This window comes from Rhopalosiphum padi, chromosome 2, assembly GCF_020882245.1.
Source record: "Rhopalosiphum padi isolate XX-2018 chromosome 2, ASM2088224v1, whole genome shotgun sequence".
Lineage (NCBI taxonomy): Eukaryota > Metazoa > Arthropoda > Insecta > Hemiptera > Aphididae > Rhopalosiphum > Rhopalosiphum padi.
Window position 1 is genome coordinate 57,057,652 of NC_083598.1, and position 14,773 is coordinate 57,072,424.

At 30.6% G+C, this 14,773-nt stretch overlaps 3 protein-coding genes across 3 annotated transcripts; 1 reads left to right on the plus strand and 2 right to left on the minus strand.

Annotated features, from left to right (window-relative positions):
• Positions 1–2,701: 2,701 nt before the first annotated feature.
• On the minus strand, positions 2,702–3,292 carry LOC132923140 (histone H2B-like). The gene has a single exon (XM_060986972.1). It carries the CDS (start codon positions 3,113–3,115, stop codon positions 2,735–2,737), a length of 381 nt encoding a protein of 126 aa, XP_060842955.1. The 5' UTR covers positions 3,116–3,292; the 3' UTR covers positions 2,702–2,734.
• Positions 3,293–10,603: 7,311 nt separating this feature from the next.
• Positions 10,604–11,177, minus strand: LOC132922592 (histone H2B-like). Its single transcript, XM_060986173.1, has one exon. It carries the CDS (start codon positions 11,136–11,138, stop codon positions 10,755–10,757), a length of 384 nt encoding a protein of 127 aa, XP_060842156.1. The 5' UTR covers positions 11,139–11,177; the 3' UTR covers positions 10,604–10,754.
• A 318-nt stretch (positions 11,178–11,495) lies between these two features.
• On the plus strand, positions 11,496–12,069 carry LOC132922593 (histone H2A). Its single transcript, XM_060986174.1, has one exon. The coding sequence runs from the start codon at positions 11,552–11,554 to the stop codon at positions 11,927–11,929; it is 378 nt and encodes a 125-aa protein (XP_060842157.1). The 5' UTR covers positions 11,496–11,551; the 3' UTR covers positions 11,930–12,069.
• The last annotated feature ends 2,704 nt before the right edge of the window (positions 12,070–14,773 follow it).

Sequence of the window (14,773 nt, forward strand, 5' to 3'; positions counted from 1 at the left end):
ATGCTAACTTAATTCTTGCTACCTGTGTTAGTGGTCAATATGGAAAAAAAGTACTTTGATAGGTAGAACTGCTTAGGAGCACTACGTGTCATTTACATTTACTTATTTTTATTTTATATACATAATATAATATTATATTCTATACTGGGTTAAAAAGTACTTAAAAAATTCAATATATTAAAATTATTATTCTTCTTTTTTTAAATATATACCTAATGATTTACGATTTACGTATCGTTTTAACCACAGGTCCACAGCTTTATTTTGAGTTAATTACCAATTACCATTACCATCTGGCATCTATCTCGTCGTGTTATCATGGAATATATTATATATATAAATATATTTGTAAATAGAAGTACCTACACATTTTAAATTACTATCCAAAATCGCGACCCCTGAGTAATACAGCCCGTTTAGTAGACATTGTTACCATAATACCATTAGAGCTAGAGTTGGCGATACACATTTCACCCATTATTATATATTCAACTTACATGAAGAACAGTCAATCTGCCACCAATGTAATGAAGTATGAACTAGCTATTGTAATTTAATATTTTAACATTCTAAATGTAAATACGTTTATGCATACCTATGCTTTTAAAAACTAAAAAATCTTACGTAAATTAAATCATAATCTATAATAAATGAATAGATAATTTTTAAGTTGACTAGATATACAGTGTATAGGTTAATCGCTAATGCAGTACTTGAATTGAGGTGGATGCGGGGGAACGGGTTCCATCTTCTTTTTTAATTTTATTTTTTGCATATCCCATCTATTTATTAAAAACGAATCGTTTGGAACTCAACATTTATTATTGTGAATTTGCAAATCATTAGTTTTTCTGATGCAAAATATATCTACAACCTAACCTATAGTCATAATTAAAGGTCGGATTTATATTCTCTTAAAATATGATGTTTTTATGTCATATAAAATAGGCAATATATTCTCTTAATATTCTTTTAAAATACCAAATATATGATGTTTTATGTTCTTAAATATGCAAAATCTTCATTTAATATTAAAAAAAATTCAGTTTAAATTTATTTTTTATTAATTTGGTTTTAAATATATTTAATTTAATTAATTTTACAACAACAATTAATTACTATTTATTGTTTAATGTGTTCCGGTGTCATTTTAGTACGCTGGTTTGTAAAAATACTTTTGTAGATGCTGAAGGACCGTTCGACATCAACCGATGTCACTGGAGAATATTGCAAGTCGGCTACCATAGTCGGTGAATAATTTTCCAGAAGTTGTACTGTGTTATTTCCACTAAGAATTTGTCCAATATTTTTCAAAAATTTGTATCCTTTGTTTTTTTGTTGAAGTTGCAATATATTTGTTTTTACTACTTTTTCTCCTGGTATTTGTTCAAGTTGTGTCAAAGTGTTTTCGATAATATTTATCATATCAACTAAGGGAGTATTTGATTTTTCCAAACTTTTGATAGTTGTAACAATTTGAAGAAAATGATATGACGTATTATATTAAATATATCGTAATCGATAAGGAATACCTGGAGATTAATTTTTATTAGAACCCAGAAACCCAGAAATAAATCATTTAGTGAACATTGTATTTATCAAAGTGCTGATATACGTGAAATATGTTCATTATATGCCGATATTACAAAAATATTCTCAAATATTCTCTAACCCTTAAAATATGCTTTTTTATGCAAAATAAATTTTTTCTTGTGAATTCTGTGTTTCATGAATCGTAAAGATTTCTCACTCCCATTTAACTACATAGACCAGAAATAAATATGTAAAATCATAAAAATCCTACCTCTAGTCATAATATTTATACATTTGTATCGACTATGAAAAAAATTGAATGTAAAATTCCTTACCGTAAAATATAATGATAAGGAAGTATTATGCCCTTCGACTATATAATAAACTAAGTTTATTTTTTACTTAGTTTTTATGGTTGAAGATTATGCCCACAGAAGTATTATATAAACATATATTTATGATTATGCTATAAATAATAGATATTTTATTATATTTAATGGATTATATTTTTATAAATCGTAATATAAATATTATAATGTCATACGATATAATAAATAAATAAGTGTTTCTTTATTTTAAAATATTTTTATATAATAAATGTAATGGTTTCTTAGGATGATGGGTGGCTGAAGGAGCGCGTGGCAGGCTTTATCCCCCCATCGCGGTAATGTGACATTAAATTTTGTGTGGAACGTTCGTTCATCCAACATCCACTGAGTCCCCCTTCTAGTTTTTTTCCAAATCAAGCACTGGGCTTAATAACTATAGTTGTCAAAGATATAAAAATAATAACAATAAAAAAAAACTTATCATTGCATACATTTTTATATAAAAATGTGAACAAATGGAAATGAAATATTATCATTGTACATTTGTATTTTTTTCAAATCCATTGTCAAATATTCTAATTTCTGATGCGTAAACGATACATATTTTGTTGTTGGATCCGCACAATACAACCATTTATTAAAAATATATTAGTTGTAGTTATATCGTTTAATATTGGCTACGTACTAAACAATGAATATAGTAATGTACATTTTCAAATATAGTAAAGTAAAGTGAAAAATAGGTTAGATCATTGATTAAAAACATTACTTCAACGAAATAGTTAAATATATATATTATTATTAAACATTATAAACAAAATTTCGGTGGTCCTAAAAATGGCCTTTTTATAGAGTTTTAACAATAATACCAACTATTTTGAATTGGTGTATTTGGTGACAGCTTTGGTAGCCTCACTGACTGCGTGCTTAGCCAATTCACCGGGCAACAATAATCGGACAGCAGTTTGAATTTCCCGACTGGTGATTGTCAAACGTTCGTCGTAGTGAGTCAGTCGACTAGATTCGTCGGTAATTTGCTCGAAAAGATCGTTGACCAAACTATTCATGATATTCATGGCTTTAGATGAGATGCCGATGTTGGGGTGTACTTGTTTTAATACTTTGTAGATGTAGATGGCATATGATTCTTTCCTGTTTGGCTTGCGCTTCTTGTCATATTTGGCGATGTTCTTTTGGGCCTTGTCGGACGATTTTTTCATCACCTTTCCAGCACATTTACCTCCCGGAGCCATGATGGTTATTGTTTAAAGGGTGGTTGTTAACGACAAAAAACTCTAAATATAACTGTTATCGAATCACGATAAAACGATGGTATATATAATTTACCCGAGAAAATACGTAATTTGATAATTTGCCGAAATGTAATAAGTTAAAGGGAATAAACAGGATTTGACAGAATTACGTGTTCAACAAAAATAGTAGTTTAATTACGAACAAACGTCATAACAATAATGTTGATTGAAAACAACGACGTTCGGTAGTGGTCGCATAGCAAAGCAAACAGTGTCGCGTAATATTCTCAAGTCAAGAAAAAAATTATAATCTATCGACCATTTTATTATATATAATTAATAATAAATATTATCTATTTAATCTAATATATTATGCCATTTTAATCTTTGTGCATATAATAAGTGTTGATTCCGTTTTCTATATTATCTGTATAATATATATTATATTATATATATATTTTAAGAAAGGAATATTCACTTTGAATAAAAAATATTAGATTAACGTTAGGATATGTATTACTATTAAATTGTCTAATACAATATCGCAAAACAACTTTATGATTTGTTTCATTGTTTAATAAAATTAATTTTTTTATTGCTTAACTTTGAATTTATTTATATAAATATGGCAAAAAATGGGGGAATGGTGGAAAAATTATTTTGCCCCGGGGTGCATATATATTAAATTCCCCACTGGGTATATAGTATCTGCGGCGCATACTAGTTGGGTCCCATGATTCAGATTGTTCACTAATTGGGTCCCGTGTAAAATAGCCTACTGTACGAGTTGGGTGCCATAAAAAACATTTTCCTTTCCATTTTTACAGACTTAAGACTGTCTATAAATAACATCTATAGTTACTACAGGTATGGTTAAAAATGTTTTTTTTTAAATATTTTCCTGATTTACAATCGTTTATCGGCCATCTGATTTTTAATGATTAATAATATTTTAATTTAAGGGTTGAAATTTATAAGACAGTTTTTATGAATTCGTAGCAATTAATTTTTTTAAATATTTTTCTGTCATTTTTTCTTTTACGAATTCTTCTTTAGATATTATACAATTTCTTCTTTTTCCCTCTGGACTTCTCATTTTAATATAAACATCTATTTGAATATTTTTTAAAACGTGTATAAATTGATATATATTTGGGTGAGCAGAATAAAACATAGAATTGAAGTGTGAGTGAAAGGATTCACATGCGTTTGTAGTTCTTATTGTACTAGGCTTAAATTCAGACCATAATCTTGGAGGGAACTTAGCGTCAGGATGTATATAATTGTTTAATAAATATTCCGTGAATATTTGTAATCGTTCGTCATCTGGTTGAATACTTAATAAATCGTTTGTAAAACAGTTTTCAACTTAGTTTGGCGGTAAGAATGGAAGTCCAAAAATTTTTTTTAGGTATTTACCTAATTTTGTATTTTTTTTATAATCGCTACTTAATCCTAGATTCTGGATCTTTCGCCACCAGTTTTGGCCTAGATGAAATCTACATCCTTTAATATTTATTTGTGGCCAAACTGTTAATAGAGCTGTGTGAATCGCTACTTCAAAATCAGCATAAACAATTTCAGGTATAAAATTGAAATTTCGTTTATTGCATTCATTTAGAATATGTGTAAAAGTTTGTGAATAACACTCTTTACTTTTAGAAGGTAGCAAACAAAATATAATAGGAATAAAGTGATTGTTGTGAGTAGTATGAATAGTGAACATTTGTGTGAACATTTTACAACAACTTTTAAATGTACCATCCACAAAAATTGTATTAGATTTACATAAAAAGTTTAAATTTTCAGTTGTTGAAAAAATAATTATATTATTTACACTGTCATTAATTAATATAAAGTCTTCTTCACGAATTGTTTTTATTTTGAAATCGTTTAGTATTTTATGAATATCACTTAAACTTTTAGGAATACTCGGTTGAATACTTCTTCTAGCATAGTGCATATTTTTTTAAATTAAAGTACAATCATTATGTATTAGATTTTCAATATCATTTTGTAATTCATTATGCAATAACTTAGATGGCCTATCACAAGGATTTTCTTGTTCTTTTCTTTTTAAAAAGTTACTCACTGTCTGCCTGGTTAAAATATTTGCTTCGTCAGGTTCATGGTTGTGTGTAATGTTTTTTTCAATAATTATTTCATTTTCACACTTATAAAAAGATTTGCACGTTCTTTTTATACATCGCCATCGTTCGATGTCATTTTTTAGATACTTATGAAATGAAAATTTAAAGCCATCAATAACGTTTATACGCTTACCTTTTTCACTAAACATAATATTTTGAGTTTTATCCATTATGTAGGTATGGAATGTGAACACATTTTGACTAGTGTGGTATAATCAGTGATTAGTTCATCGATTATTATTTCAACGGCAGAAAATACCTAATCTAAAATATTATTTTCGTACTGTATATTACTACGATAAGATATCATTTTATTGCCAGAAAGTACGTCCTTAATCCATATTCGTACTTTATAATAATTATATAATATAATTATTTTATATAATTGTATAAATACGTAGCCCGTGGACCCAATTCAAACGCATCATTTGATACGCCCGGACCCAATTCAGACAAAACATTTCATTCACACGGACCCAATTCGTACAAAATTTAAAAATAGTATTATTTTCGGACCCAACTCGGATGCAGCCAGTATCTGGCCTATACTCTATAGTTCTGAAGCAACATCAAATTAATATGACGCGTAAGTGTGAAGAGTGTTTCGTCATTGGCGTAGAATTCGGTTGGAATGTTTTATAAGTATGACGGCCGTGCATCGGGATTCGGGAGGCGGGAATGACTACCACATGATAGGTACGAACCAAGGTTTATAATATACCTATGATGACATGAACGCATTCTAATTTTTAATACACCGATTTTGAAGAACCGACGACGTACGTGAAATTGTGGTTCAGATGGATAGGGCACGAAGGCGATGCAGGATTGAGGGTACGAGAAAGAGGAGACACGGTATCTGGCGATAAGTCACTAACGCACGTTCTCCGGCACCCCGTGGTATGACGACTTTGCAGGTGTCGCACGCAGTGGCACCTTAGTTGCGTCCCGTTAAAAAGGTATATATGAATTGCATCCCACTATATTGGTTAGATAATAGAATTTTTATTTCGTTTTCAGGGGTTCTCCGAGGTATATTTTTAATAGTTATTAATATATTTAATAAGTTTTAAATACGTTTTATGTAAGTATAAATTCAAATCTAAGAGTTTTATGTGCAATTTTTGGGATTTTTTTAACTTTGTTGCAATTTTGTTGAATTTATTCATTTATACAACTATTTTAGCAAAAGTCGACACTCGACAGTCGTATAGATAAGTTATTACTATAATATCTCCAGCTATAAAATCCAATAACTAGTATAGTATATAGTAATAATGGTATCTTATCGAAATAAAGATAATATCAAGTCGGTAGGTATTCAATACAATACAAAATAATTTGTGAAATGTGACTGTTTGACTGTATACGTAGAATATTAATATAATATATGATGTATAAATGTATAATATAGTTGTACCTATATATACAACTACCTATAGGTATATACTTTTTTTGGTAGAATTTGAGATTATAATTTATAATAGTAAACTTAAAACATTTATAACAAAACGTTGTTATTTATAACTAATAAGCAAGTTCGTTCATCGTCATTCGTCATTGTGAACAATAAAACATGATTTCTATTCTACCTATACTATATCGATTATCGGTAAAGATTTGTATTATATGTATGTGTAAATAGCATTTAGTTTCGCAATGTTTTATTTATTAATTAACTTATTTATTATATTATGGACTACATTAATTTTGATTGGATTTAAGCAATTTAACGTTTATTTACTTTTTTATTATGTTTGATAAACACTGTTTTGATTGACTTATATTATATTTATAATTGTTATTTATTTTTGTTAGTTATTTAAGAACCCCTGATTAAAATACACGAATTGCGTCGTGTATTTTTAGGACGCAATTCGTATATACCTTTTTTACGACTGGACGCAACTCGAGTGATCCCTCGCACGGTCGGTTGTAGACACGCTAAACCGCCTCTGACGGCTAACCGAACGACACCCACTTGTTATACAATCACGTGTCCCATCGGCGACGGTGACATGGTGGCAAGTGGTACCCGAGCTAGTCGACAACGATGTTGCATTAACGACACCAGGGTCTATTCTAATGATTTTTGTGAACAACGCATTAAATTTCCTCTACCCCTGTTTCACGGTTCAAAATTATCACTCTCCTCTATACGTATTCTTCTCTAATAGTTGTATTTATTTTTATGACCACAAAGGAAAACGAATTTTCATCTATCTATTTATTTATTTATTGTTTTTTTATCTATTTAGTAATTCACTCATCAACACCTAGACTGAACCAGTGGGTCTAGAGACTTGAAATTTTTTCCAAAGGTTTCTTAAGCAATGTAAGGGCGCACTAAGAAATGAATTTTCAAAATTTGACCTCTAACGAGGTAAAAGGGATTTTTTTTATATAGCTATATATGTATATAGATAAATGTATTTTTAAATGTTTAAATAATTGTTTGTTATTTCTTTTAAGTGGTTGCTAGGATACTAAAAATATGTATATTTACTTTAGATGTTTTTTTTTTTTTGATTTTTTACCGTGTGGTTACGGTGTTAATGTGTTATTATATAATATACCATTCCCTTTTTCAACCCCTTACAGTTCATTTTTAGTATCAAAAAGTAATCTACGTCCTTTCTCAGTGTCTAAACTATCTATGTCATGTTTACTATAAAATATAGAAAATATAAAAGATTTGATGAACTACAATTGTACAGGACAACAGAAAATTGAATTAATACATAATTTTGATTTTTCAAGTACAACCTAGTATTGTACTTAAATATTCCAGTATAATGAATAGAAAGCTGATTATTTATAAAATAATTATCAGTGGAATTGAATCGAAAGAAACTATAAGGACCGCATAACTATTGGCTATTTATAATATTATATTTATAACGCATATAAATAGTATATATTATTATACAATGCTGCACATAATATTGAATCGTACAGGTATACTGGAACTATGTATAATATGTTCGGTGTAAGCAAGTATAGGTATAATCGACTTCCGAAAAATAATCTTTAAAATAACACATATAACTGGTATAATAATTTAATATGTAATATTTAAAATTTGAAAATTACTCCAATAATATACGCATAATTCGCACAAAATTATGGAATAGTAATTAGTAGGTGGTGTTTGAAAAATATAATTTTTGAACCATTTCATCAACCTCTTCACCCCGTAATAATATCATTATAAGATTATTAACATAAAAATGTATTTCCAACAGCACAACAATTTTCTCAATATCGCAAACAATGTTCAGCAACAGCGCCTTACATTATACCTTGAACGACACAAATAGAAGCAGGCGCGGATTTAGCCTACATAAACGGGAGGGGCGGATTATAAATATCTATACAATATACATATTTACTATTTACCTATACTGTTAAATACGAGTATAATATATGTATAATATATACATGCAACAGTAATTACTACTTAATGCAATGATTTCTTATTAATAATTATAAATTATAATGAATACTTTTTTTCACAAGCTGAATTGAATGTCTTTATTGAATTATTTACAACTTAAAATTACCCTTTTATTATCAAATACTTTTTTAACATTTCGCAGTAAAATATTATATACAAATTTCAATATCAAAACATGTAGTAGTTACAAATCATATAACAAAGTCTAATCTTCTGTTTACATAGGATAACACAAAATATTAAATTTAAATTACACATTTTTGATACAGCCAACGGGGGAGGGGGCGCCCCTATCACCCACCACTGGATCCGCGCCTGAATATCAGTTATAATAATCGTTACTAATTTATAAAATCTCGACAATTAATTATTACCTAACATTGCGACCGACTGTTTGGTGTTGGACACAAAACGTCATAGATACGGTAACTAATTATATATATAGTTTGACTAGTTTGCGCGAGACAGTACTGCATTGTAGACATTGCACGTACATTACGTATAAAGGTAACGACAAACGGTAGAAAAGTTGGCGGGCGGCGATGGAACAGCCGACGAAGATGACGGAAATCAACGATACGAAAACATTAAAAACTTACTAAAGCGTTTAACGTCGAATAGGTCGCCATTAAGAGGTGGCACATTGATGCATGTCAAAATAAAAACGTGCCGGTGTACGAGTTTTACGCATTATTGCAGCAACACGGCGGAGGCTGACGAAGTGCTGAACGCAACCGGGGACGCATCATACAAATTCGGCGACCTGCAATAAAGCAGCCGATCTAAATCTCAAATGGTAATATTTGCGATCGTTCAAAAATGCAATGTTGGTGTCGAAGACGTCTCGACAATATATTGTAAAAGTAAAAAAATTAAACAAAGGGGCGTCATCGTTTTCCGCCAAAATCGACCTTTCCGTTTACCGCCAGTAGTAGTACATTAATATATATTTCCTTTTTCCGCCACCACAAATTTCAGTTTCTATATTTTGCGTTATCGATAGTTCTTGCTAAAGATATAGAAATCGATGACATACTGACGAATATATATAAAGTTATATTGAACAAATAATTGCACAAAATGTTTCATATGAAGATGTAGAAGGTTCTAGCGCTTTACTATAATAAAGTATCTTCTATAAAAAAAAAAAAATAGTCCTATAAGATTACTTGGACTGTGATAAGAGAGATCACTAATAGGGAAAACGTAAAAAATGATGATATTAAAAAAAAATGTTTTGTTGACAATAAGTCAAGTGGGTCTATATCGTCTATATTCTAATTATATACTTACTAAATTATATAATATTATATATTATTGCAATTTTGTGTGGTAAACGTTAGAATTCGTATACCGCAAGTGCAATTGGATATATATATATATAACCATTTTGTAGATAATGACTTCCTCTACAATTTGTATCTTAAACTTTTTATTGTTAGACTAAAAAAAAGCAAAATATTAAAAAAAAAAAGGCCAATTCCGTGACAATTGACCTCGAATAACCTTTAACACGTACATGATATCGAGGTCAACTTTTTACACGTTGTTTACAACGATGTCATAAAGGTGTGTACAAAAATTCAGCTAGGTGAGAATTTTTCCGACCTAAACCTCTTTTTTCGTCTAATTTGACTGGACTATAATATGTATTGCAATATTACATTTGTTTCATTGCCATATTTCAGAAACGAAAATGGGACTATATAACGTTGTTAGGGTTTTGACCTAACCGATCCATCAATATTGTAGGTATTAGGTGATAAAATAATGAATCGTAAATCGTTCGTACGGTTAACATACAATGAAAAGTACTGAACGAGATATTTGTATCCGTTACTTACTCACTATGATTAAAGGAAAGTAACGAAAATTATCATCATTAATAGATTTGATTTAATAATTTAAATGTTAAATCTGAAATCTGAAATGTTCAAATATAATAATTTTCATATGTTGTAAATATAAATTTAAAAATGTGTAGTGGCCCTAAAAAGGGCCTTTTTAAAAAGTGTAGAAGCAACAAGCTCAATTATTTAGAGCTGGTATACTTAGTGACGGCTTTGGTTCCTTCACTGACTGCGTGCTTCGCCAATTCACCGGGCAACAAAAGTCGAACGGCGGTTTGGATCTCCCGACTGGTGATGGTCGATCGCTTGTTGTAGTGTGCCAGACGACTGGACTCGGCGGCGATACGCTCGAATAAATCGTTGACGAAACTGTTCATAATGCTCATTGCCTTAGAGGAGACACCGGTGTCGGGATGTACTTGCTTCAGCACTTTGTAGATGTAGATGGCATAGGATTCCTTCCTCTTTGGCTTGCGTTTCTTGTCGGACTTGGCGATGTTCTTTTGGGCCTTGCCGGACGATTTCTTCATCGCCTTTCCTGCAGATTTACCACCTCCTGGAGCCATGGTAGATATTTGTTAAAACGATAGTTGTTTACGTCAAAATACTTCAAACACGAATGATGTTCAATGACATAAAACGACCGTATATATTACTAACTCAAGGATGGCACGTCATACGGTTATTTGCTAAATTCTATTAGGTATGACGGAACAAAAAGGATTTACCAGCGGTACATGTCTGATAAAAATAATAGTTTCTTCATGAATAAAAATTGCTATTATGCTTATTGAAAACGACATCGTTTAGTAGCAGTTACATTGCCAACGGTGTGATATAATATCGTCATAACGTTTCAATCTGTTCAATCACAGGATTGTCTCTCTCTGTTTTTGACTATAAAGGTGCATATTTCACAGACCTCAGACCATTCAGTGTTTGATATAGTTCAAAGCAGTCGTCTACTAAAATCACAATCATGAGCGGAAGAGGCAAAGCAGGAAAATCGAAGGGAGGCAAATCTAAGACCAGGTCGTCCCGTGCCGGACTCCAGTTCCCGGTCGGTCGTATTCATCGTCTGTTGAGGAAAGGAAACTACGCCGAACGTGTCGGAGCCGGAGCACCGGTGTACCTGGCCGCTGTCATGGAATACTTGGCAGCTGAAGTTTTAGAATTAGCTGGTAACGCTGCCCGTGACAACAAGAAATCTCGTATCATTCCCAGACATTTGCAATTGGCAATCAGGAACGACGAAGAATTAAACAAATTGTTGTCCGGTGTTACAATCGCTCAAGGCGGTGTGTTACCCAACATCCAGGCTGTTCTTTTGCCCAAAAAAACCGAAAAGAAAGTCTAATTCAACTACTCAACATAATGTTCTACTCAAAAGGCCCTTTTCAGGGCCACTATCATTCATTCATACACGGGTCCCTTATTAGTAGTAACGTGCGCTCTGTAACATGTACATTGTGGTTTAAATTAACTTGGTGGATATAAAACGGCCCTTTTCAGGGCCACCAATATTTTTTATCAATTAATAATAAAATACATATAACTCAGGATGACACAAATATGGTTAATTAATACCAGAACTAGTATTGTTATTTTCCGGCATTAAAACTAAAAAAATTAAACACCATTACCGAGATATCGATGATACAAACTGACCAAAACTGATTGTGATGAAAGCAACTTTTTAAATTATATGGATCTTACAATGTATCATCACCGATACCAATAATAATAATTAGATTATGGATCATTCCTATTCTCTTCAACGAAACACCAGCACCTAAAAGAAAACTTGAAACACTCCATAACTCAGGTATGCGACTGTCAATAGGGGCGTTCCGTTCAAGTCCTATTGACAGCATATCCAACATAGCAGGAATACCCTCCCTATCACTTAGATGGGCAGAGCAGAAAACTTTACTTGCTGCCAGAGTATATAGATCCCCACAAGGAATATCCTCATCTCCTTCAAGGATATTTAAAAATCTACAAGATAAATTTGACCTAGACCAGATCATACCATCAACTATCAGTCTTCAGCCACCTTGGTTAATTTCTCTAGACATCAATCTCGATCTCCATCACCTCCCTAAAAAAGACACAAACCCTTATATATATAAACACATCTTCAATGAAATCATAGCTAAAGCCGAACCACACACACAGATATACACCGATGCATCTATAACAGCTGATCATAGAGTTGGAGCTGCAATCATATGTGGTGACATCGAAATTCAAATTAAACTATCTGACAAATGTTCAATATACACTGCTGAAGCCATAGCAATACTAGAAGCCATCAGATACTTTACACAATCAGTCGACGACAAACTATGTATTATACTTAGTGACTCACTCAGTGCATTAACAAGCCTTAAAAATATAACCAACCCTACTGATATAGCAAAAAACATCCATAATTCCTGTCACATTGCACGATCTGCCGGAAAACACATATTCTTCATGTGGATCCCCGGACATAGCAATATAGCAGGCAACGAAAAAGCTGACGAGGCCGCCAAACTCTCACATATATCACCTAAAGCAATCACTATATCAAATTTCTCCTATACCGACGCAAGAAAATATATAACATAACACAATCATATTCGATAAATTGATATACGTTTGTTGTTAATGTTAATCATATTACCAAGAAATTTCTCATATTAGACTGCTAAATATATTTTATGTCAAAGTTGTGTCACGACATTTCATTTCATTTTTTTTTTTGTTTGCAAGACAAAAATGTATTTCAACATTTTAAACACGATAATATAAATTAAAAATATAGAGAATCATATATTGTTATTTGACCTATACATGTATGAATATGACCAGTAATTTAAATAATTAGTATTTTAGTTATGCAAGAAAACCTTTGTAATCAACCACAATTTATTAAGCATTAAACATGCAGGTGCGCCTATAATAATTATTTGTACTTAATATACCCACAACATTACATGTACATATAAATATAATTCATTACCAAGAGAAAAATGAGTTTTTGTTAGTCATAATATATAACAATATAAGTGTCAAAATATTTTATATTTATTATTTTAACATTAGATAAGATTAAGTATTATGTTTAATACAATTAAATTATTTTTACCAATATATCCATACAGGTATTTGTAAAATACTCATACTATATTTAATATTTAACAAAACTAAAATTACCTATTAAAACTATTTAGTAAGTTTAATTAACTCAAAATGTAGTTAGTAAATTAATTATAAAATGGTTGTTTAATATTTTTTATTAATTTAAATTTACAAAATAATATTTTAAAGTAATGTGAATAATGTTCAAGTAAACTTTTGGTGCTAGTATTAGTAGTACAATTAATCCTATTATAATGGATTTGTATAAGTTATCATTGATAACTAACTAGTGCAAAATCAAGTAAAAATGAAAATTTAGTTGGTATTTATTTTTATTTTTGTTAATCAAATGTTTAAAATGTCTAATCATTGTAACCAATTTTAGAATGATGATGTTAATAATCTGAGCAATATCACTAATAAAAACAGTTTACAAATTATCTTAGATCTTGAAAAAACAAAAACTATCAAAAAAAATTGTAATTTATGTCACCATAGTTACCGTATAATTTATAAATTGTTATGTTTTTACCCAATAATATTTTGGTAATAATTTGGTGCACATAGATTTGGACTTAGTTTATATACTATTATATACAATAGGTACATACATCGATGAAATTTCAGCTGCAGAGGCGGCAACCAACGTTCGCACCACTGTAAAGGATACGCAATTTCGGCGACTTTGTATACTAGAACGGCGATAGCTATGCTGCTAGCTGCACACCGGGACGGCTAGAATAGTGGCACACGCCACATTACGAAAAGCCTGATACATTGTCGGAAATTGGTGAAGGGGGTTTGAGGGGGCTTCCCCCCCAAAAAAAGCCCACCAAGCCCCCTCAAACATTCTTGCAAACATAACAATTTTGTAGTTTCATTTGCGTGTATTTTATATTCTTAAAAAACAAGAATTTATAACACCTAATAATTTTTATATTATGTATTTGTTTGTATACCTAATATTTTACATAATATTTTATACGAAAATTAATATAAAATTTTAAGTCGGAACACTGTCCTATAGTGATTTGTTTTATCGTCTATCGAATAAAACAAAATATATAAAATTATA

Excerpts from the sequence above, each read along its gene's own strand:
- LOC132922593 (XM_060986174.1), top strand. The coding sequence starts at position 11,552 with ATGAGCGGAAGAGGCAAAGCAGGAAAATCGAAGGGAGGCAAATCTAAG.
- LOC132923140 (XM_060986972.1), bottom strand. The coding sequence starts at position 3,115 with ATGGCTCCGGGAGGTAAATGTGCTGGAAAGGTGATGAAAAAATCGTCC.
- LOC132922592 (XM_060986173.1), bottom strand. The coding sequence starts at position 11,138 with ATGGCTCCAGGAGGTGGTAAATCTGCAGGAAAGGCGATGAAGAAATCG.